Source organism: Pseudorca crassidens, chromosome 19 (assembly GCF_039906515.1).
Source record: "Pseudorca crassidens isolate mPseCra1 chromosome 19, mPseCra1.hap1, whole genome shotgun sequence".
In the NCBI taxonomy this organism is placed as follows: domain Eukaryota; kingdom Metazoa; phylum Chordata; class Mammalia; order Artiodactyla; family Delphinidae; genus Pseudorca; species Pseudorca crassidens.
Genome location: NC_090314.1, coordinates 57905726 through 57929188, shown reverse-complemented (window position 1 = coordinate 57929188; position 23463 = coordinate 57905726). Strand labels below are relative to the sequence as shown.

At 60.0% G+C, this 23463-nt stretch overlaps 2 protein-coding genes across 13 annotated transcripts; one reads left to right on the top strand and one right to left on the bottom strand.

Annotated features, from left to right (window-relative positions):
- The first annotated feature begins 248 nt into the window (after positions 1–248).
- Positions 249–16795, top strand: NHERF1 (NHERF family PDZ scaffold protein 1). Its single transcript, XM_067715760.1, has 6 exons — positions 249–945; positions 11402–11563; positions 12606–12759; positions 14997–15037; positions 16191–16280; positions 16492–16795. Exons 1-6 carry the CDS (start codon positions 484–486, stop codon positions 16681–16683), a joined length of 1101 nt encoding a protein of 366 aa, XP_067571861.1. The 5' UTR covers positions 249–483; the 3' UTR covers positions 16684–16795.
- A 2291-nt stretch (positions 16796–19086) lies between these two features.
- On the bottom strand, positions 19087–23404 carry NAT9 (N-acetyltransferase 9). 12 transcript variants are annotated; one of them, XM_067715767.1, is made up of 7 exons: positions 23342–23395; positions 22603–22688; positions 21583–21692; positions 20863–21006; positions 20196–20255; positions 19895–19989; positions 19087–19787 (listed from the first exon to the last, which is right to left on the bottom strand). In XM_067715767.1, exons 2-7 carry the CDS (start codon positions 22677–22679, stop codon positions 19653–19655), a joined length of 621 nt encoding a protein of 206 aa, XP_067571868.1. In that variant the 5' UTR covers positions 22680–22688; positions 23342–23395; the 3' UTR covers positions 19087–19652. The 12 variants fall into 12 exon arrangements, with proteins under 12 accessions (XP_067571868.1, XP_067571862.1, XP_067571863.1 ...); XM_067715761.1 differs by having other exon boundaries at positions 21583–21713; positions 23329–23384; XM_067715762.1 differs by having other exon boundaries at positions 23329–23384.
- Between the last annotated feature and the right edge of the window lie 59 nt (positions 23405–23463).

The following is a 23463-nucleotide window of genomic DNA, read 5'->3' as shown; positions in this document are numbered from 1 at the left end:
CCCCTCCCCTCTCCCCCCCACCCCCGGGCCTCAACCAGCCACTTGGTAACAGACACTTCCACTTCCTGAGCCCTCTTTCTTCTCCCGCCGCGGGGCGCCGCGCTGAGAGCAGAAACTCACCCCTGCGCGCTCCCATTGGCCGGTGTCGTTCACCCTGCCAGAGCTCCCCCTCTCCGTGGTGTCTGATTGGCCCTCGGTGGTCCACACCCTCCACGCGGCCCCGCCCCCAGGAATAAGCAGCCTGGGCGGGCTCTGGAACGCTCAGACTCCGCGCACGGCGGGGATTGGTCCGTGAGCTTCGGCTTCGGCTCCTCGCAGTTCGCCTCCGCCGCTCCCAGGACACCTGCTCGCTCTGCCAGTTCGGCGGCGCGGGCTTTCCCTGCCGCCCTCGCTCTCGTCTCCCGGCCCGCAGGGTGAGAAGAAGGGGTGGACCGTCCCGTCTCCGGACCCCGACCGGACGCCGCTGAGCCGTTGCAGGGCGAGATGAGCACGGACGCGGCGGCCGGGGCGCCTCTACCCCGGCTCTGCTGCCTGGAGAAGGGTCCGAACGGCTACGGCTTCCACCTGCACGGGGAAAAGGGCAAGGTAGGCCAGTTCATCCGGCTGGTGGAGCCCGGCTCGCCGGCCGAGAAGTCGGGACTGCTGGCCGGAGACCGGCTAGTGGAGGTGAATGGCGAGAACGTGGAGAAAGAGACCCACCAGCAGGTGGTGAGCCGCATCCGTGCCGCACTCAACTCCGTGCGCCTGCTGGTGGTCGACCCCGAGACCGACGAGCGGCTGCAGAAGTTGGGCGTCCAGGTCCGGGAGGAGATGCTGCGCCCCCAGGAAGGATCCGGGCAGGCCGAGCCGCCGGCCGCCGCCGAGGAGCAGGGGGCTGGCGGCGAAAATGAGCCGCCCGCCGCCGCGCCGGAGCCGCACGAGGCCGAGAAGAGCCATCAGGAGCGGGTAAGTGCGGGCCCGGGCCGGACGGCGAGGCTGGAACCGGGTGGGAGGGAGAGTAGTCCAGAGACCCAGGCGCCCCGGACGCCCAGCCCTGCTGCCGCCTTGTCTTTCTGAAACTGGATCCTCACGGGGGAGACTGCTTCCGCCCGCCAACCGGGCGAACTGGCAGTTACAGCCTTGAGGCTGCGTCCCGCGATCCCTACTCCCTCTCCCCGGACTGGGCTGGGACCCTGAGCGCCTTTGGGAGTGAGGGTGAGGGCGAGCGGCTCCAGGGAGCCCAGTCCCCTTTTCCTCGACTCTGTCGGTGGTGTCTGCTCCGGTCCCTTGGGACTCCCAATCCCGCCCCTCCTGGTGAAGTGACCAGCTTTCTCCACGGCCCCTGGGGGTGGTAAATGGAGCTGGGGTGAGGCTAGAGCGGCCCCGACTTCAAAAAGCTAGAGGAATAACTACGCTCTTTCTGTGTGGAGCTGCAGCGCTGGGAGGGGAGGGGAGGGGGGTCACACGCTGGGTTCTCAGGCACTTCCCCCCTTCCCCACAGCCCGCTGGCTGGCGTGTGTATCATGAACTTCAGCCTGGCTGGACTTCATCCTCCTGAAGTCCGGTGTGACTTCTAAGAAAGAAGCTCCACCGTCCCAAGGCGATGTATGGGGGTGGGGCTCAGGGAGGAGGCGCAGAGGCGTCTGGTCTGGGGGATGGTGGCAGCTCTGCCACCCAGGGGGATTTATGATTCTCAGGAATGTGAGGAGTAAGCGCTGGCTAGTATCTGGGAGCGGGAGGGAAGACCTTGGAGGAGGAGAAACGGCGGCGGGAGTGGTCCAGCGTTCCTGGGCTGGACAGCGGACAGCAGGTGGTCTTGCCCGGGCATCAGCTGTCTCACTCCAGTCCCTGGACAGCAAGCAGACTGGTTGCTTTCTAACCACGTTTGGTGTTTCCTCTCATGACCCCAGTTTGGATCGGCCGTAGGAGGGGCGGAGGCAAAAGGGAAGTTGTACTGAGCCTACCGTTCCCCGGAGAGTGAAGGGGGGGCCTCAGGGTGGGGTTGTGGGGAGCAGGACCAGGGCATCCCCTGGGCCCGTTTGGCTTCACCAGCTCTCCACCTGCTGGCAGGGGTGTCCGTGGTGCCAGTAGGAGCCTCCCTTGACAGAGAAAGGGCACAGTTCAGCCTTTAAGGGTAGTAGGTGGAGCCGGAGAGGGCCGGTTGGGTTGGTGGAGGTGAAGTCACCAGGAGCCCTGTCCAGCCAGAGCTGGGTGCCGAGAACGCCAGGGCCACCAGGCTCCTGCTTCCTGCCGCTAACAAGCTGGCATTGGCAAGGGTGGGGGTGGGGTCGGAGCACCCCTGGCAGGGGTTTGACACTGGGGACTTGGAACCCATGACCTCTGGTCCCAGGCAGAAATCCAGTTTGAACTTTGTGCCGAGGGCATCGATTGACCATTCCTGTTCTGTTTTTGTTTTTTTTGGACTTCGGCACTGGCACAAGTAATCGGCCTCCCGGACCCGCCCCCCTAGGTTGCAGTCATGTTTAGCTCCTCCTGGTGCCCTTTTGGTTTTGCTGCTGGGTGCAGGAGGGCCTGCGGGGAGCTGGGGGGCGCAGAGGCCAGGACGGAGGCTTGACCTAGCACATGTGCTCCCCACCAGGCCACCTGAGAAGCAGCAGAGGTTGGCTTCTGCTCTCTGGGTGAGCGCAGGATGGGGTTGCCCCAGGTAGTGGCGTGACACCTGCATTTGTGTGTATGCTCTGTTGGGCCCGTGGAAGGGAACAGAACCCTCCAGCCAGTCCCGGAGACACCATCACCAGGCCTCTTGGGGTTTCAGGTCAACGAACAAATCAGAACTTCTCTGAGCCTTGGTTCTCCCATCAATAAAATGAGGGCGTTGGATTCCAGTGACACCTGCCTTCTCTAGAATTTTACAACTAATGGAAAGTCCTTGAGCCCCTAGTGTGCTGGACTGAGCATCTTGTATGCCCAGGCATTTGAATCCCAGCTGTGAGCGGGGTGTCTCTTAGCCTCTGCATGGCCGCCGAGCAGCGTTAAGTCCTGGTAGGAGGTTCCCATGAAATCTGGTACGGTGGGCCTGCAGATGACCCGCCCTGTCGTTGCAAAAAAAGAAAAGAAAAAAAAAGTTAATACACATCATAAGAGTTCATCGTTCCCTGAAGAGACAAGGGATGTCTGTAAGGGATATACCCAGCGTTTGAATGTTAACTGATTTAGTTTGAGTCTGAATTCGTTTACAAAGTGGGGGCTGTTAATGACATCATCGTTAGTTCTCAGAAGTGAAAAAGGTGTTGGTGGGAAAGTGTCATGCAGAGTGGATGGCGGGTGACATCTCACTGGGAAGAGCGGCCTGGGTCGAGAACGATGCAGGGCAGAGGGTGAGGGGTGCCCGTAGTCCTGATCTCGGAGGAGGTGGCGGGGTGCTTCCAGCTCGGCACACCTCCACCCACGGGGAGGGAGGAGCAACAGCACCCCTGCTCACGGCCCCCCGCAGTCACAGGATGAGGCCTAAATCCTTGAGCTGGGCAGCCGGCACGGGGCCCACAGCGGGGGCTGGGCAGGCCTGAGCCAGCTCAGCTGCACTCGCTGGGCCACCGCGAGCGAGCCAAGTTTCTCTAAGCTTCCATTTCCTCTTGTGTAAATTGGGGGTGACAGCAGGGGCCTCGTGGCGTTGGCGGGGTTACATGAGGATGCCTGTCGAGCCAGTAGCTCAGAGCCTCCACTAAGTAAATGCTCAGTGAACGTTGGTTGCTGAGATCTGAATTAATACATATTTCACAGTGATGATTACACGCCCACCCAGGGGGCAGCTAGCCCTGGATCTGCCTCTCCCGTAGGGCACGTGCTGCCGTGGCCAAGCCTGGCATCCGAAAGCGCTCCATCTGGGGTCGCTGTCATTGAAGAATCAGCCCTTCACAATCCGGCAGCCTTCTCTCGCCACCGCCCCTCTTGTCCCCACCAGCCCACCAAACCACACCGAGGGTCCGAATTCCCTCCCAGCATGCCATGTGCTTTGAGCCTTCGCCCCTAATATCTGCACGTGGGAACCCTCAGTCCTCTTCCGCACCAAGCACGCTCCCCAAGACCACTCACCTTCCAGGAAACCTTTCCTCGACCCCGCAGGCATCGTGAGCTCTTCCCTCACCTCCTTCTGCCCCCTGTCCTTCCACGTTTTCTCACACGGAACACGCAATATCTCAATCATCTGTTCATATCTGCTCCACCAGCCCGTGCTGGGTCCCAAGGGCAACAGCTGTGGCTGATTTCTGTTCATATCCCCATCACTGTCCCCGGCACCGAGCAGGGAGGGGCTCAATAAATCATTTTTGCGTGAATGGATGAATGCGAAACAGCCATGGGGGACTTTGTCCTAATTCATCTCGGCCCAACCCACCTGGGCCTGTTCATGCCTCGAGAGCACACCCGGAGATTGGAATTCCAGATAGAGCTTTACTCGCTCCTTTTTCTTGCCTACTAGCAGCTTCCATTTTAAAACTAGAGAGCCAAAAGTCTGTGAATCCCAGCCCTGCTGCCCTCTGGCTCTGGGACCCTGATTGTTCAGCGTTCCCCACGAGCCTCAGCTTCTAGCTCTGTGAAACGGGGACCCCGACCCCACCCTGCAGGGTTGTGGGAGAGATTTGATGAGATGATGCGGAAGGTGTGTGTTAAGTGCCCAGCGTGGGGTGGGTTCCCGCCACGCCTGACCTTGATCCCAGAGGTACCGCAGGTGGCAAAGTCGGGGGTGGGCACCATTAGCTGGCAGCCTCCAACCTCTTTCCCGTGTTCCCGTTTCACGCGGACCGAGCTAGAGTCTGCGAGGGCAGAGCAGGACTTGAGCTGCAGGATGTTTGGATTGGAAATGGACAGGGTGTGACGGCTTGTGTGCTGGTTCCTCCTCTTAAGTCACATACTTGGAATTTCTTTCTCCCCTGGGATAGCCCCTGGTTCTGACCTTCTGGTTCCTGTTCAATCCTGGAGATGATTCTCTTGGAAAGAGAAGGGGCTTTTTTCTCAAGGATCCCCGTCCTGTCTCCATGGGGGGGCCCTTCTCTTCCTCCCCAGGCTCCCCATCCCATGGATCCCTGAGGAAGTCAGGGAGCGCTTAGGAATTAGGGGAAGACGGGGCCTGGCCAAGGTCTTGAGGGTGCTGTGAGCCTCTTACAGAGAGAAACCAGAGCTCTAGACCCCAATAATGGGAGCTCCTCTAAGCCTGCTAGTTGCCCGGCCCTAAAGGTAGTGATACACACTTCACTGATTTTTTTCTTTTTCTTCCCTCACCACAGCCCTGCAAATCAGGTATTATTTTCTCCATTTTGTAAGTTGATAAATAATAAGTAACTGGTAGTTATTATATGTGTCTGGCGATGTGCTGTGTACTAAACACGCCTTATCTCAGTTAATCCACACGACCACCCTACAGGGTAGCTACTAGCCCCATTGTCCATATGCGGAGACTGAGGCTCCATCAGTGCGGGCGGTGGCCCCACGGTTCTCAGTAGGGAGCCCGTACCCTGTAGCAGGGCTGTGTCTGAGAACTCCGCTCACTCTGACTCCAGTGTCTGCACGTCCATCCGGCTTGGGTTGTGCTTAAGGGCCTGACCCTCCAGCTGGGTGTCTCTGCCCATCACATTCTGGGCCATACTAGGGCCATCACAGCAGCATAAATTCAGGCTGCTGGAACCAGCTCCCTGCAAGGCTCCAGGGCTCCCAGGTGCTTCTGTCCCCAGCGGACACCATCAGGAAAAGTGTCAGCCCCGACGGAAGGCCTCGGCCCAGAAGGGGCAGGCTCCAGGCCCCATCCCTTCTCACACTATGGGCCCAGCCGGGAGTCTGGTAACCAAGTCTCTACCCTCATCCCCAGGGCCTGAGAACTGTCCTTGCTGGCTCTGGGGCTCCCTGTAGCACAAAGGACTACCCCTGAGAGGCTGACCTTGGCTGTCGGCCTTGGCCTTCCTCCCCCACCCCTCAGGGTAGGACAGTTCACCACGTCCCCCGACCCCAGACCCTGTTTGGCTTCCTGCTCCCTGAAAAGGACAAGTGGTACGGATGCCCCAAGGCCTGGGTTCTAGTGCCGCCCAAGGCTGGGGGACTGAGGCCGGAGCTCTGACTTTCCAGGGACAAAGGCTCCGGCCTCTCCCTGTGCTTGTTTATAAGGTCGTGATGCCCAGTTGAAACAGCAAAGGCCATGGGGACGTAGGGGACAGCCTAAGAGTTGAGAGTGAGACCTCTAGGGTCTGTACGGGCCTTTTGGGCAGCCACTGGCCACGTGTGGCTCTTAGCGCTTGAAATGTGCTGGTTGAAATTGAGATGTGCCGTAAGTAAAAATAAAATGCACACCAGATTTGGAAAACTTAGTACAGGAAAAAGGATGTAAAGTATGCCATTAATAACTTTTAACTAGATTACGTGTTAGAATGATAATATTTTAGATATGTTGTGTTAAGTAAGATATTAAAATTGATTTCTCTTGTTTCTTTTTACGTTTTAATTTGGCTACTAGAAACGTTTAAGTTAGCTACGTGACGCATTCTGTTTCTATGGGCACTGCTGCTCTGGAGCTGAGGTCAAAGCCGACCCTCTTCTCCCATCAGCTGTGTGTACTTGAGCGGTTTATGCCACCTCTTTGAACCTGAGTTTCCTCATCTGTGCAGTGAGGGCAATAATACCCTCCTCCCAAAGGGTTACAGTTGGGTCCTGACAAGAATATACACTTATAAAGCCCTGGTGGGGTGCTTGGCACTTAGTAAGTGCTCACTAAACGTAGAGCCCCGATTTCACAAGCTCCGAGAAGGTCCTTACAGAGCCTCTCGGGACAGCCCACAGGAGTTAAATCCAGCAACTTCTGGAAGGAGGGTGAGGAGGGATGACGGTAGAGAGCCTGCCAGCCTGGGTGGTGTCCAGCCAGGCCGCAGCCCAGGTACCAGCCTGCTCTATCCCAGGCTTGCCCAGGCCTGGGGAGAACTGAGCCAAACTCCCCATCGGGTGGGTCTCTGGCCAGCACCGGGAGAAAAGAGCCAGAGGGAGAACCTGGCTCAGGGTCCCTGCGTGGGGGTGTCAGAGAAGCAGCCCCCACTTTATCATCTGGATCCCACCCTGCGGGTCTCCGGAGAAGGGCCTTCCCGCTGAGAAACGGCAAAGCACGAGATCAAGGCCTAGAGTCGCTCCTTTTTTGCAGAGGGAGGCGGCCAGCATTCCTCAGTGTGCACAGACCTTGGGCTGGGGTGTCTTCTAGGGAGAAATAAATGAAGCCACATCAGGGCCAGAGATCATGGGTCAGTGACAGCCGAGCCCTTGGTCACCTCCCTTTGGGTGAGGAGAGGATGCCTTCAGCCTAGAGCCTGGACACTGGCCAGCAGTCTGAGCTCCTGGTCACTTCCCAGCCTGCCCTGAGGACAGTGCCCCCGTGCTGCCCAGTCACACGTCACCCCCAGGCAGAGGCAGCTCGCTCCATCCTGGTTTCCTTGAAGAGTTGGCACCAGACCCAGGCCTGTGTCTCCAAGAGCCCCGTGAAGCGGCCTGAGCTGCAGCCCGGGCTCCTTACACCCAGTATACCCCACCCCTCCCCCACCAGAACAGCCAGGGCTCCATCTCTCCACCCCCCCCTCCCTTGTTGGGGCTGATTCCCCTGCGTGGGGGCAGGGTATCATTCTTATCTTATTTGCATAAAGAAGAGCCCTCGGCTGGCCGGGCTGGGGGGAAGGGCAGCCTTGGGAGGTGACGAGTCACCTCTGTTGTTCCCCTAGCCACCCCGGTGGTCTTGCTGCTCCTCCAGCCGCCCCTTCTGGGGCCCGGAGCTGGCTGGCCTGGGAGAAGCAGCCTGGCTTGTTTTCTATAGGGCCCATCACCATGGCACCGGCCAGGGCGGGGCTGGGCCCAGTGGGGCGTTGGCCCCCAGCCGCCCTCCCCAAGGAGGAGCAGGGAGCGGCCCTGGGCCTGCTCCCCAGAGACGGTCACCAGGATTAGGGTATCGACTTTCCCCAGCTTTCCAGGTGGCTGCTGGTGGTGCCTATTGAATTCCGTGCCCAACATCCGCTCCCTGGGCTGAGTGGGTGGAGGTGACTGGGCTCCCTGGGTGAAGAGGACGGAATGGAGCCAGCAGCCGGGGCAGGCCTGTGCAAGGCTCGGGGCAGCCCGAGACCCGCAGGGTGGGAGAAGCCCCCATGGGAAGAGTCTAGAGGCAGCTCTCCTGACAGGGTCTGTTCTGGAAGGCAGGTCTGGCATTGTCTGGAAGTGAGAGACTCATCCAGCCCCCAGCCACCCCGGCCCATTTGCACAGCCCGTCGGCCACCACCGCCTCCTGGGCTTTCCTCTCACTTCTCTGCCAGTCTCCCCACTGAGCAGATCCTGATCTTTCCTTCTGAGCTGTCATCCACACTGGAAGACCCGCCTGAATCTCTGAACACGCTGGGGCCGTGTTCCCCTCCGGAGCTGCCACCATGGCACAGGTCCCCTCCTGAGCTCCTGGGAGCCGCATGCCACCCCCAGGATGTCCCAGATGTTCCATTTCTTCCCCCTGCCCCAGCTCTGGGGGTGTGGGCCCAGAGCAATGGTGGCCAAGCTCCGGCCAGCACCTGACACCTCCCGTCCCCATCTTCTCTTCTCGGTGCTGACCACACACCCTGAGGGAGCTGCCCCCAGGACTCCTGACAGCACCAGCTTCCACCAGGCTGGGATGGGCGCCTTTGATGGGCTGACTCAGCAGCTGGCAATGACGCCTCCTGGGGGCAGCTGGGGGAAGGGTGGAGAGCAACGCGGGAAGAATGGGAAGCCCCCCCCCAGCCCCATGGGAAGGGAGGGAGCCTCTGGGGACTGGGGAAGATGGGAGCTGGGTGGGGCTCTATACCTGTCTGAGCGCTTCGGAAAACGCCTGGGGTTTCCTTGTCCCCCGCCCCAGCCACCCCAGAAAGCAACGGAACAGGTCCCAGGGCAGGGGGAAGGGAGCAGCGGGGGCCTGGGCTCTGCAGGTGAATCTGCCCTGAGATCCTCATGGTTTGGCGCCAGCAGAAGGAAGTGAGGTGCACACGACAAGTCACCAGGCAAGGGTCCCCGGGGGGAAAGGTGCTGAGGATCAGTGAGGGAAGCCCGCGGCACAGAGACCCATCACGGGGGCAGCCAGTGCCGCCCCGCCAGCCAGGAGGGCGCCCGAAGCCGCCGGGCCTGCTCGCCGCCGTGTCGCCCCGCGAGAGGCCGCGAGCCTGAGCCTCGGAAGGAAGCCTGCGGTTTCATCATCTCCTTGCCCCTCCCAGCAGAGGCTGCAAGCGGTGTTTGCAACTCCCCACCTCCAGTGGGCCTCCTCCCAGCCTGGGCTTGGGTCCTTCCAGGGATGGTGGCGGGAGCACAGGTCCCAAGTCAGAGCCTGGGGTGGCGTCCTGGCTTCTCCACCGTGAAGTTCTGACATCAGGCAATGGGCTTCCTGTCTCAGTTTCCCCATCTTGAGGATAGGGGTCAGGCTTAACCCTCACCCTACCCCTACCCCTATCTCGAGGATGGAGGGAAGGCTCTCTGGAGTGAGGGGCGGCGGGGGGAGCAGAGACACCAGAGCTGCCCTCTCCCTTCCCCGTGATTCACCCTCCCCGCTTTCTCGGGGTGACTGCAGAGCACTGCCCGGCTGGGGCAGAAAGCTGCCTGCCCCGTGGTAGCAACTGGTCGGACCTGTTCCTGTTCCCCTGGGCCTGGGGGAGGGCTGGGCTGGCAGCTCCGCGGAGGGATTAGCTTGAGGGGAAAAGAGCCTCACTCCCGGAACTAGATCCCGGTGGGGGGCGGGGGCTGCAGGCTGCGGGAGGGCCTCCCCCCCCACCCCAGGGGAAGCAGCGGGAGGGGGGCATCAGCGAGGGGGGGGGCCTGCAGTGAGGACCAGAAGGGATGAGGAGAACTGGAGAAAAGAGGGTGCCTCCGTGGGCGCCCCCACTTTTTTATGCTCACTTAACTGTCTCAGCTGTGGTCTGGGGTGAAGTGAGATCGCACGGGGCCTCTATCCCAGATTAGGGTAAACCCAGGCCTAAACGTCGCCTCACCCCTCCTTCCTGTCTTGGCCTCTCCACACCCCCTACCAACATCCTGAAACACACAAAGGCCCACCCAGGCATCTAAAGGAAAGCAGAGTCACCCTCCTCCGGCCACCTCCCTACCCCTCCCGGAGCAGAGGGGTGGGGACTGAGGCTTCACTGCAGACGGCAGCCGCCTCCTGGGGCCAGCGAGTTGGGGCAGGAGGCCTGTAAGCCCTCCTCTCCCTCCCCACCCCTCCCTTGCCTTCTCCTCTCCCAGCTGGGGAGTGAGGTCTCAGAGCTACCCGGCACCCCACCCCACCCTCAGAATCTCACTTCTCAGCTTGTATTGATATTAGCAACGATGGCAAACCGGGCACAGAGATTTTAGCGTGGTCAGGTGTTCCCACATATGTTAATTACCCCCTGGACCTCCTAGCAACCCTGGCACTAAGAATGGTCTACAAACAATGAACCCTAGACTCTGAGAAGGAAATTACTTGCCCCAGGTCACATAGCTCCTCAGCGGGAGATACCTGGCAGCCGGGTGATAACCCAGAGCCTTGGAGAAGGGGGAGAGGCACCCCAAGTCGGTCATGGGCTCAGGCCTCTGGCCCCCTCACACTGTATTCCCTCCATCTTGTAAACGTACCCCAGGGCTGCAGCTTCTAAGCTAAGCTGCTTAGGCTGGTGAAAACTGTTTTCAGCGGAGGGTCTGAGTGTTTAAGAGCAATCTTCCTGTGCCTTTTCCGTGGGTCCCCCTCTCCAGGCCATGGCCACAGCCACACGGGGCTCCCTTCAGCCCAGCCCTGCTCCCCACCGCTCCCCTCCCCATTCAGGCTCCTTGGGGACCCAAACGGTCTTTGGGGTTCTGTTGCTGCCTTTCCCCTCAGCCTTGGTTCTGCCGGTGGGATGTGCCTGTCCCGTCCGGGACCCCTGGCTGTGCCTCCCTCTGGTCTGTGGTCATCTGGCCCCCAGCTCCCTTCTGGCTGGGCCATTTTGCTTGGTGGGGACGAGACAGGAGTCCGTGTGGGCGAGGAGACGCTTTACTGTAAACATGCTGACCAGCTTTGAGTAACCAGCTGCCCTTGCTTCCCCCGCTGCAGACAATAGCGAACAAAAGGGCTGGGGGTCCCCAGTCACTGTCCCAGGTACCAAGCCAGGCTGGCAGGGATGCTACCCCCTGAGAGATTGAGGTAGTGATCAAAATAACGTGATGACCCTTAGAATGTCAGAAGGGGAGAGACTTGAGCTAACCTGCTCCCACCCCGCATCTGCCAGAAGAGGGAACGGTGGCCTGCCCAGGGTCACCCGGCCGGGTTGCTGCAGTGCGGGGTCTCGGGTCTTCTGAGTCCCAGGCCAGCATGTTGCGTCCTCCCCCAGTTCTCCTCGGTGGGGAGGTGGGGTCAGGCACGGAGCAGGGAGGGCAGAACCCGGGGTGCTGTGGGATGACCGTCGCCCCTCCTTTCTCCCCGCAGCACGAGCTTCGGCCTCGGCTCTGCGCCATGAAGAAGGGCCCCAACGGCTACGGCTTCAACCTGCACAGTGACAAGTCCAAGCCAGGCCAGTTCATCCGGGCAGTGGACCCAGACTCGCCCGCTGAGGCCTCGGGGCTCCGGGCCCAGGACCGCATCGTGGAGGTAACGCTTCTTGCTTTCCTCCCAGGCTCTTCCTTCCTGACTGCAGGAGGCCTCCCCTGCGGCAGGCGTCACATCATTGCTCCTTCATTATTAGCCTGTGAGGCTCGGGCAGCCCAGAGATACCAGACGGATGGATGGAGACGGGGGAGGATGGTGGGGGAGTGGGAAGGAAGGAAGGACAAAAGGAAGGAAACATGGGGGACTTCCCTGGCGGCCCAGTGGTTAGGACTGTGCGCTTCCACTCCCGGGGCCTGGGTTCAGTCCCTGGTTGGGGAACTGAGATCCACAAGCCATGCGGCGTGGCAAAAAAAAAAAAAAAAAAAATTTAAAAAAAAAAGGAAGGAAGGAAAGATGGGTGGTGGACGGATGGAGAGATGGACTGACTTCTCTCCTGCCTGGATCTCCCCTGGGCTCTTCGTCACCGAGCAGACACACTCAGCTGTCCACGATTCACCCGTCCATCCAGCTAGACGTCTGGGGCCACCGCCAGAGCTTCCCTCTGCCCGAGGCCTTCATGCCAGGCACGAGGATGCGGGCAGGAGGATGAAATCCTTCTCCCAAGTGGGGCTCTCAGGCACACTCTTACACTCTTGTGCTATGCTCGTTGGGAGAGGAAACGTGAACCAAGTGTCTTGGGGCCGGTCCCAGAATCTCAGTCTTCGAACCTTACAGCTGGAAGCTCAGCTCTCCCAAGACTTCTCATTTTACATGTGAGCAAACCAAGGCCCAGGGAGGGAAGTACCTAGAAAAGCTGGGGCCCAACCCAGGCCTCCCAGATCTTTCCCGTCCCATGTCACAGCTGTGTTTGTTCAGTCTTGGCCGGCTATTTTCTTTGGCTTTTCCCACGTGTCCTGCCTCCCCATCTGACCATCAGGTGGGAGGATCACTTGGCCTGGTTCAGGACTCCACAGGCAAGGGGGGGCTGAGTGTCCCCCAGTTGCCAACTGGCCGAGGACAGAGAGGACCCCTTGTACTGCTTCCAGCTGCCCCCGCCCACCCCGGAACTGAGACCTGTGCCAGTAACCCCTGCCCCCACCCACAGGTGAACGGGGTCTGCGTGGAGGGCAGGCAGCACGGGGACGTGGTGTCCGCCATCAAGGCTGGCGGGGACGAGGCCAAGCTGCTGGTGGTGGACAAGGAGACCGATGAGTTCTTCAAGAAATGCAAAGTGATCCCATCTCAGGAGCACCTGCATGGTGAGCTGGGCAGGGCGGCCCGAGGCCCCCAGTCAGGGGTGTGGGCCGGTGCTCTAGCCTCTACTGTGTCCCACGGTGTAGGTTGGGAGAGAGGGTCAGGGAGAGGACGCCGGCGCTGACATCGGGTCTCTGAGGGTGGCATATGACGGGGGGGAAGCTGGCACGAGGGCTGGCGAGATGGAAGCGAGCTGCCGATTCCCAGGCCAAAGCTGCAGCACTGGAGGGAGGCCTGGGCCCCCACCCCTCTCCCCCCAGCAGTCTCTCAGGGCAGTGCTGATGCAAGGAAAGGGTTAAGTCTCGAGAGGCTTCCAGCCTTAGCTTGGTCAGATCAGAGTCCAATGACAGGGCCCAGTACCTCCCCTTCCCTTCTCTCAGGTTGTCTTGGAAACCCAGGCTCGCTGGCTCTAGAGAGCAGTGGGTCCCTGGGCCCCTGCCCTTCCCATCCCCCGCATCACCCTGCCAAGCCTGGCACCTCCCCCGCCCTAGCCCAAGCCAAATGGGGCAGGGCTGCTGCACCAGGACAGGGAGGAGTTGAGTGGTGCTCTGCTCCCTGGTCTGGACTTTTCTCCCTGGGAAGATGGCTCCTGGAGGGGTGGGGGGCTGGGTGGTAAATCTTTGGACTTTGCAATGGGTGGGGCCTCCCTGAGGGTCATATTTGTAGCAGATGGGTCCACGCAAAGGTCCTGCCACAAACTTAGATCCCCAGCTGGAGGGGGCCAGTGGGTCCTGGGGGTTCCTGGAGGCGGGAATGGGTGAGTTAGAAGTCGCTAGTAGACCCTGGGCATGGGAGGTGGGTACCCCTTTACCCTTGGCTCCCAAGTTCACGGAAACCAGGTCACTCAGATAATCCCCTTTCTCCTTGAGGGGGAAACAAGCCAAGAGAAGCCCCCAGCCTTGTTCTTGGCAACATGGTGTGGGAAGACACAGCTGAAATCTGGATTCCCCTCAGCTGCTCAAATGCCTCCCCCGGCCTCCCCCAGCATCCTTCTCTGCCCCCCACCCCCAAGTCATCAACCCTCAGACATTCCTCCCTCCTCTGTCTCCCTCTGGCTGGGTGGGAACGCCCTGGGAACCTCAGTGCCTGCAGCCTCTGGCCAGAGGACCTGCACAGGGAGACCTGGGGGTGGGTACTCTCCCCAGGTGACCCTCCTCCCAGCTGGATGTAACTCTCCCCGTGGAGAGGAATGCCCCTCCCAGCGGCTGCCTCCCTACCACAGTGAGACAGCCTACAGCTCATGGGTGAGGGGCTGCTTGCAGGGGGATGGGAGTGAGTGTCCCCGTGTCCCAGCAGTCCCCTGCCCAGCCACCGTGGGAAGGCTGGGTGAGCGTCAGGTATGCCTGCCTGTGCCGGGGCCACGGTCCAGGAGAGGAGAAAGACACACACTGATCTTGAGCTAAGAGTTCAGAAGAAACCCACCCAGGCTGACCAGTCCCCAGAGACGGAACAGCTCCCCTTGCAGCCAGGTGGGGTGTCTACCCTGAGTGAGCCCAGGGAGGGTGACCCCAGGGCCCGGTGTCTCTCCCTCTGACCCCTTCTGCCACCACCAGGTTTCCCATTGGCTGGGGGAGGGCACACCCAGGACTCTGCCCTGAGCCCTCTGGTCCCCCGCCCCACCCCGATCCCCACACTGGCCAGTAGGAGTTGGGCTTCTTTTCTTTCAGCTGATGCAGGTACTAATCATAACCAGGGTGTGGTCCCAGTTCTGGTGATGCCGCTGTCACTTAGGAAGCATTTGAAAGATATTGATTCCTAGGCCTGTCCCAGACCCACTGAAACAGAAACTGATACCAAAGCCCAGGAATTTGTATTTCTAACAAGCTCTCCGGGTGGCTGGTAGGCAGCCAGCCTGGAATTTCAGCCCCCTCTAGGACGGCGCTTTTTTTCAAACAGCTCCTTACTCATCAGTGGTTCTTGGGATTAATCGAGTAGGCAGAGGCCAGCATCTTTTTTTTCTTTAATGAAACTGAATAGAATCAAAAAGCATTGCGATGTAGTAAGGGCAAGTTGTTTCGTTAAACTTTGGTCACACACACGCATAACGTATGTGGGTGCTGGGTTGTCAAAATGTCAAAGGTACTCACGGTGGGTGGCAGTCAGGAGACTTTTAAACACTGACCTTGGGGAACGTGATCTGCTTATCTGCCCAAACCCCGCAACTTCACTGCCTTCCATGCCCCACTCCGTCGGCATTCCCCAGAGCCCCTGCCTCACCTCCGCTCTTCTCTCCTTCGCCTAGGTCCCTTGCCTGAGCCCTTCACCAATGGAGAGATCCGGAAGGTAAAGGCAGACCCCTAATTGCTTCTCTGGCGCTGAGTCCTGGTGTGCAGGGGGAGGGGGGAGGTGGACAGCATCTGGCTCAGGTGGAAACTGCGGGTTTCCAGGCTGCTCCCTCCTGGGCCCCAAGCTATGTAACTGCCCGTGTATCCCTCAGCCCCCGCCTGGGCCCAAGGCAGCGGGGAGGGAGAGGGGCCTGGCCGGCCCGTCCGCAGCCCGCCATCCTGGGTGCCAAGCTCCGCCTCTAGCTCCCCACCGCACAGAGGCGGCCATTCTTCCCCCCAAGAACAGAGCTGCAGTGTCTGGCCGCGCGCTCCCCGGCCCCTGCTACTTCCAGTCTGGGCTGGAAGAACAAAGCCTGTCCTCCCCGGACAGAGGGAAGAGGAGGCAGCGGAGGCTGGGGGGAGATGGCGGGGCCCGGTGGCAGCTGGGGCCACAGAGGAACCCAGGCACGAGCTGAGCACCAAGCCACAGCCCTGGTCAAGGCCTTGGCTCTAGGATGGGCCGACTCGCTGTCGGACCACAGAACGGGAGCTCTCTGCAGGGTCTGCTCAAAGGCTTCCCTTCCCCGGGGGCTCCTGCTGGGGGACAGACACAGCAAGGGGCTGGCCCTGGACCACCTGAGCCTCTGTCACTCTGCCTGTGGGTCTAGAACTCATCCACCTCCTTCCTTCAGAGCCCTTCTTGGCAGCTTTGGGGTTAAGACTTCAAGAATCCCGGGGTCAAGTCCAAGTAAACAGTCAGATGGGCTGCAGGAGACTCAGGGAGCATGATGGGCGTTCCCCACGCCAAGCAAAGGTGCTCCCAGTGTCCCCACACTCCAGGAGGCCCCTCCCGGGTCGCCGTCCCAAAAGGCGAGTCAGCCCCAAAGGCTGCATTGGGAGGACTGGGGCGGGTAACTCGGCTAATCCCACGATGGATGGTTCCTCCTGCCTGGGTGGTGGAACCGGGCTACCCTCTGATCCTTGGAAGAATGTGAAAATGTAAATCCTCGAGGGGCCCTGGCAGGCTCAGGCGGTGGGGCTCTGGGGTGGATAGCGAGGGCTTAAGTGGAACTTCTCAGACCGAGGCGCCTGTCTTCCCTGGGAATGCCCTTCCTCGCCCAGGACTGCCCACCCCGTGCCCTGCCCACCCACACGCCTCCTCTCTGTGCCAGGAGAACAGTCGTGAAGCCCTGGCCGAGACGGCCTCCGAGAGCCCCAGGCCAACCCTGGCGAGATCCACCTCCAGTGACACCAGTGAGGAGGTAGGCCGGCCGGCTGGGCGGAGGGGGGTGGCACTGGGTGACAGGAAGTCCATTCCCAGGCCACATTTGATCCTGGCACACCAGCCTGTGTGGAGGTCACATGCTGAGCCACGTTCAGTTCTTGTGACCTGGCTTCCCTGGGCACCGCCCCAAGGGAGCCACCTCTCCAAGGCACTAACTCCCGCGCTCTGCCGCCCCCTCCTCTTTACAGCTGAATTCCCAAGACAGCCTCAAGAAACAGGACTGCACGGCACCCTCATCTACCTCCTCCTCCTCCGACCCCATCCTGGACTTCAACATCTCCCTGGCTGTGGCCAAAGAGAGGGCCCACCAGAAGCGCAGCAGCAAACGGGCCCCGCAGATGGACTGGAGCAAGAAAAACGAACTCTTCAGCAACCTCTGAGTGCCCCAGCCACCAGGAAGGCTGGCAGGGCCGGGCCAGCCCCACACCCCGACCCGGCTCCTTTTCCCTCTTCCCCACTTACCCCCAAATCGACATTACAAATCAGCACCAGCATCTCCTCTCTTGGCAAATCTGACTTTTTTCTAGAGAACTGTGTTCTTCCCTTACTTCAGGGAAGGTGACTGTTTTTCCGTCCTGGCCCCGATCAGAAAGCAGACTGTCCCCCACTGGGTGCTTCAGCCTACCAGGTGTCCCGATGCCACCCTCCTGGGACATCACTGGGACCTCCACCGAGCAAGGATCGTGGGACTGGGCGAGAGGTCACCTTCCCACATGACCCCAAGTGATGACTGGGTCCAGGATTGATCGAGGACTCAGGTCACAGCAACATCTCAGAGTGGACAGGGGGCCGTCATCCTAAGCCGTGGCTTGGGCATCTTACTTTTGTTTGATTTTTTTTTTTTTTTAAAGAGTGCAGTACCACAGACTTTAGCGGGACGTCCGTTTCCTTGATTAATGTGATTTCACAGGTTGCTGCACCCAGGACATAGCAGCGGCCTTAGCCTAGAACTTTTTTGTTTCTGCTCCCACCCCCCAGAGACCTGGGCAACACGGGGAGGGTTTCGCCACCCGCTGCCCAGCCCTGAGCCAGGCACAGTTGTAAGGAAATGCTATCGAAATGGAACCGGTTTCTCCAAACCGCCTTGGCCTCTGTGTTTTCCTTTGGAGCTCTGTCCATGGGTGTTCCCGGCGTGGCCTCTGGCAGAGAGGGTAGGGAACAGCTGGAGGGAGGGGAGGTGGGGTGGCTTTATCCCGAGGGCCTTGAGCCTATAGCTGCTAGGTGGCCCTGCCGAGGTCCCCCCCGCCCCCGCCACCACCCCATGTGCTTGGCTCACCAGGGCTGCCCTAGAGGGACATTCATCAGGGAAAGTGGGAGCTAAACCCACGTGCTCGGAGGGCGCCGGGAAGGCACCTCGGATTCCAGGAGCGTTCAAACTGTGAATTCACGATGGAGCCAGACTTGGAAAGAGAAGGCTTTTGGCTTTCATCTTTCCACCCACAGCCAGCGAGGTACAGGAGTCCCAGGAGTGACCTGAGCTGGTCCCAGATACTCTCATCTTATCTGGCCGTGGACCTGACTGGAGGGACTGGGGGAAAACAAACCTGGCCCACCGAGCCCTGGGACGTGCCTGTGGCAGGTGGCATGGAGGGGACTCTCCAAGGACTCACCCAGGTCCCTTATACCTCTGCCCCTGAGGCCACATCCTGGAGATCTGCCAGGGTGGCCTGCCAGGGCCAGGTTCCTGGGCAGGTGCTCAGAAGCAAGGGAAGCTGGCCCTGGGCTGTTCTCTACCCAACCAGGAGACCACTCAGAAAAGCCAGGTTCCTGGGACTGAGGAGAACAAGTAGGGAGACAGTGGACCAGGGAGGGGACCCGTGGAGCCCCTGGGGTGGAGAGAAGGGCAGGTCACTATCTGGCCATCACTATCTGACCTGTTAAGGTTTGAATCCCACCATCGTTAAGAGAAACCTTTCAAAACCCTTATCACAGCACCACAGGCAGCAGTTAGGCTGAGCCTGGCCGGGCCCCCAGCCTGCCCTTTGACCCCTGATGGAGGGCCCCCGCAGGTTAGCAGGCCTGAGAAGGGGCCCCTCCCTACCTCACCTGCTGGGTGGGGAAGTCCTCAGGACTTTTGACTCTGATTAAGCTGGGGACAGGTGGAAGGAACACGTGGCTCAGAGGGAACTGTCGCTGAGGGGCTGGGGGCCCCAGCAAGCAAAGTTTGTGTGTTCGCTTCAGGCATGTTTCAGATTCGTAGTCTGCTGGGAGAGGCCAGGATCGAGAGGCCTGGGCGCTGGGAGTCGTCAGCCACAGTCCTGGCTCTGCCATCAGAAGCTCTGGGGCCTTGGGCGAGTGCCGCAACTTGCCTGGGACCGTTTCCCCCCCTTGAAAATGTCCTAGGTGTCCTCGAGAGTCTCTTGTCCAATTGTGTTTTGAAACACGCCTGACTTTTTTGACGGCCACCCCGGATTACGACAGGGCATGAGACGGGGTTAGAAGTCAAAGGGTGTCCCCCTCGCTGTGAGGTGGGGAGCCCCGGCCCGGCTCTGCCTGTTAAGCCCCGATTGCCAAGCAGCCTAATCTTCCGAACCTGTGCCTCTGGCACCCCCTAGTGGCCTTCGCAGGTGCAGCTGCTCCCAGAGGCAGAGCCCTGGAGAGCGAGGACGCAGGTGCCCTCGGGAGGCCACCCTGCAACTGAGGAGGCCCGGAGCTTCCTCGGCAGCGGGGGTACTCCAGCCACAGGCAGCTGCATCCGAAACTAACCTACGCCACCCTCAAAACTGGCTCCAAAGAGGAAGGAGCAAGGACACTCGCCCACTTTCCAAGCCACCTGTCTGTCCTTCAAGGCCGAGCTCATTTATTTCCAGACCTCCCGGGGTCACACCCACCCGCTTCTGCTGGATGACACAGGACCGAGCTACCCCTCCCCTGTCCCTACGACGCCGGACCAGATGCCGCAGGCCGGCCCTCCTGGCAGCTCACCTCCACACGGGCCCGATGAGAGAACAGGGCAAGCTGCGTGCAGTGCGCTTTACTCCCGCAGAGCCTCGGTGGCCCCTCTGGCCCTCCGGTGGAAAGGGAGGTCCTGCCCATTCACCAGGCGCCCCCTCGTCTCCACCTCCACCCTGCCTCTTCCCGTGGACTCATGCCGTCCACTCCAGATTCCAAGAGTCTGAGTCCAGCTTTGGCCAGGAGGAGGGGCTGGCCCTGGAGTGGCTCAGCCACAAGGCCGGCCAGAGGGAGGCCGAGGCAAGTCCAGCCCGGAGTCCGAAGGGCCCCAAGAGGAGAGTCCCAGGCCGCAGCAAGGCCAGCGCAGCCTGCCCCATAGGCCCCCCTGTGTGCCTGCTGCAGGGCTCTGGTCTCACACCCCCATCCACGCAGGGTGGCTGGTCCGCAAGGCCGGCTGTCAGCGGGGCTCTGACGCCCCAGCTCTGTAGGGCTTCTCTTCCACGTGGCTGGTCTGCTCGAGAAGCCACTGCCGCTCCGGCTCACTCATCGTCAGTCTGAGCGTCACCTCCTGGAAGACACTGCTCACAGACACCTACGTGATCCAGACAGAGCAGGGCCGACTAAGTTACAGGCCCAAGTCCTAGCGCCACTGGGCCCGCCCAGACCCAGGCCTCACCCTCGCACTGGCACCATCCTCACCTGCTCAAAGTGAAGCTTTCGGAACATCCGGATGCTCGGTTCATTTCCTTGCCCAATTTTAGCCTCAAACTTGGTCAGACCTAGCTTGGTCACTCCTCCAAGAGGTTAGAGAGGGATGAGCAGCAGGATGAAGCCCTCGCCCACCTCCCCAGCACCCTCGGCCCCCCCTTTCCCAGCCCGCGATGGAAACGCCTGTCACCGGCTTCCACCCTCAGGCCCGAAGGCTCCCTCCCAACACGCCCTCGCCTTCTCCTGGGGCCTGGCCACTTCTCCCCAACATAGCCTGCTCGGCCTTCCTTACCATAAGACATCATCATGAGGACGGCCTCGGTGCCCAAGCCCTGGCCCCTGCAGCTGGGCTCTAGGAGGAATGACAACAGTCACTGACAGTGCGTGCCCGGCTCACGTCATCCTCACAACCCCTAGGAAGTTCGCAGATATGGGTACCATTCTGCAGATGAGGAGACAGAGGCCCAGAGAAGTTAAGTGACTCGCCCGGTTGCACAGCTTAGAGGCACCCAGCAACCTGACCCCCAAACTGACCCCTTCGGCTCAGCGTGCTGCCCCACGAGGACAGTCACACGGCCCCTTAGAAAGAGGCTGAGGACGCTGATGGACACAGAAACTGGAGGGGCTCCTCCCACGGCATGGGGAGATGCTCCAGGGAAGATCGTTTATTTTGGGAGGGTCCCCAGTCCACCCCAAGGATGGGGCAGACTGCAGTTTGAAGACCCTAAAACCAAAGGTTAAGTTCATACCTAAGCATAAGATGGGAATAAAATGAACTACCAGGGGTGAGCCGCAAGGCTAACAGGGTGCCAGGTGACAGTCTGCCCAGCCAGGTGCTAGGCTCACCAAGGCCGGAGCTGCCCATGGAGCTCTCTGAGTGCCCTACACAGCCTCGGTGGCTTCAGGTTCAGCGGATCTGAGGACCAGAGGGATGGAGGGCAGGGCCCGGTGGAACAAACCTGCAATCATGACCTCAATCTCCCCCAGGGTGAGGTCCCCTAGATCCGTGAGGAAGAGGTTCACATCTCCCGCCATGCAGCTTTCCTCGCTGGTGCCTAGCTGGGCCTGCCACTTCTCTGCATCCAGCACGATGAAGGTACACTCTGAGGAAGGAGGCGACGGGATTATCACCTACACTCCCCAAAGGACTGCAGGGAGGCCAGTCTTCCTACCCGAGCCAGAGAACTGCAGAGAACTACCACTGTCTCTGAGTCGGGCAGGAAAAGGGAGCCAGCACTTCCTTCAGCTGATTACAAAGCCTACATCGGCCTCATGCAGGAGACGATGGCCTTCTGCAAACAGCAACTGTATTCTCAGAGAGCACGAACCACACGGGGCTTGTGGCAAGGGGCACAAGGGGCAGGGCCTCGATTTACAGCCAGAGCCCCAAATGCTTTCCTTTCTCTAAATCCCTTCACGCCTGGTGCAGGGAGTGGGGAAGAGGACGGAAGCGTCAGCCACAGGGACTTGCTTCAGGGGGCAGCACAGCCTGAGAGCTTCAGGGGGCGTCGCAGTCTGAGGGCTTCAGGCACCTCCCAAGCTTTTCACGAAGTATTTTTTGCAAACTTTCTGTGGCTCCAGCAGGGCTACAGCTGGGAACAGTAAAGGGTGGGAACCCGGTAAGGCCTCTGGAATCAGCCCTCCCGTGACCGGCACAGCCCGGGGCCTCCACTTCTCACTGTCTGCATCTTCCTGCCAGCTGTGCTGCATCACATACTCCTGCTCCAGGGTCAGCGGCTCGGAGGCTGTCAAACGCCGCAGCTCCTCTGATTTCATCCACTCGTGGTACCTGCAGGGACGGAGGGTCGGCCTTTGGCAGGCAGGACAAATTGAGAAGCCTAAGTCTGACGCTTTATGAGATGAAGAAATGGATGGCTGAGGGGAGAACCCCCCCCCAGGGCTAACAGAGGGCTAGAGAAGAACCCCAAGAAAGAGTTATAATGGCTCCTATGGTAGAAGGCCACAGGCCCAAGAACTAGAGGCAGGCTAGTCCTAAAGAGAACCGCAGGAGGCAGTTCTATCCATCCAGCCTCCTCTCCTATCTCAGGGGTCAGTGCGGTGGAGCAGCCTGGAGCCGAACATTCCTCAAATTCCCCAGGGGAGGTCCTGGCAAGCCGAACTCAGCAAAGAAGGCTGGACAGATCTCCACAAAGGCCAGGCACCAGGAACCCCCAAACGGAAGACCACAAGTAGAGAACACACGCCTACAGCACCAGTATCCCTGTCTACCAGACATTCGTCACCTGGCCCACGACAGTCCCACCCTGCGACTCGGTCCTGCCCTTTCCAAGCAGTAGACATCACGACGACCCACCTGCTCAGTTTTATGACAAGCTAACGTTTAGTTTCCAAGAACTGAGCCTATTCACTGGCCCCAGAGGAATGGCACTCATTTATAATTAGAAGACAGTATCTTTTTTTTCTTGCACACGTGTAGTTTACATAAAAGAATTCCTGGCTGAAAGGCCAGAAAGGAAGCTGAGGGGATGGGAGGGAGAAACAGGGGGATGGATGACTTCTTCCAGGGAGGTCATAGCCCTCTGTTTCAGTTTTCACTTTTTCCCGTATGCAATTACTTCTCACACCAGTGTTTCTCCTTCTCAGAGAAAACAGCCTCTGAGATTTGGGTTAAGTCAGGCTCACCCTCCTCGCTGCACCTTGGAGAGCTGGCTTGCACCCCATGTCAGGGGAATGGTTACCTAGGCACATGCTCTGGGGTGTAGGGTACCAGCACCACCTTCTTTCCCAGCAGCAAGATGTTCTGATTTAACTTCATGGTAGCAGCCTGCGGGTGGGAGGGCAAAGATTTCAGCACCTGAGTTTCCTCCCACTTAGGGTGGGAGCCCCGGCTCTCAGTTCACTAAATGCCTCCTGGGGCTAAGCTGTCAGAAGAGCCTCTGTCCTTCTTCCTTTCCAAACACTTCAGAGAACACGGACTTTAAACCCTTTGCAAGAAAGGGAACACGGCTGGTGAAAGATGATTAAACAATCCTGGGCTCGCATGTCAAGGGGCCAAATATGGGCTGCCTTTTCTGCCAGTCCCTTCAGCCCCATCACCCGGAACCTCGATGCCCCACACTCACCAAGACTCATCACCAAAACTCCCATCACTCGCCCCAGTTCTGAGACTCCGCCCCACGGTTACTTCTCAGCCCTGTCTTGAACCTATTTCCAACCCCTTTTCCCAGCGACCACCCCACTGGGCTCGGGTCCTCCCTCTTCCTGCCCCCCAAGCCATCGGGGCCTCCCTGGCCACTCTTGGGTGAGGCAGGCTTAAGGCCTCAATCCCCTCCTCTTTGTGAGGAGTTACAGGCTACTCTTCTCGAACCCCCACAACCACTGGGGTCCCGCGACGGCCAAGTTCACACCCACTCCTCGCCGACGAACGTGTCCCCAGCAGGTGTGATCCACCCCTTCCAACCTACCCGGCTTTCCCACCTGGCAGGCGGCCGCCCCTCCCGCATGCGCGTGGGAGCGCACCCCGCCCACTTCCGCCACGCAGACGGCAGCCGCCGGGACCTAATCCCGGTCCCGCCTCCGCGAGGCGCCCAATCAGCGCC

Coding starts and splice junctions, on each gene's coding strand:
- NHERF1 (XM_067715760.1), top strand. CDS start 484: ATGAGCACGGACGCGGCGGCCGGGGCGCCTCTACCCCGGCTCTGCTGC. Junction 946..11,401: donor AGAAGAGCCATCAGGAGCGG/GTAAGTGCGGGC, acceptor TTCTCCCCGCAG/CACGAGCTTCGGCCTCGGCT. Junction 11,564..12,605: donor CCCAGGACCGCATCGTGGAG/GTAACGCTTCTT, acceptor CCCCACCCACAG/GTGAACGGGGTCTGCGTGGA.
- NAT9 (XM_067715761.1), bottom strand. CDS start 23,367: ATGCGGGAGGGGCGGCCGCCTGCCAGGTGGGAAAGCCGG. Junction 22,689..23,328: donor CTGCCAGGTGGGAAAGCCGG/GTAGGTTGGAAG, acceptor TCCCACCCGCAG/GCTGCTACCATGAAGTTAAA. Junction 19,990..20,195: donor CCTCATGATGATGTCTTATG/GTAAGGAAGGCC, acceptor AACCTCTTGGAG/GAGTGACCAAGCTAGGTCTG.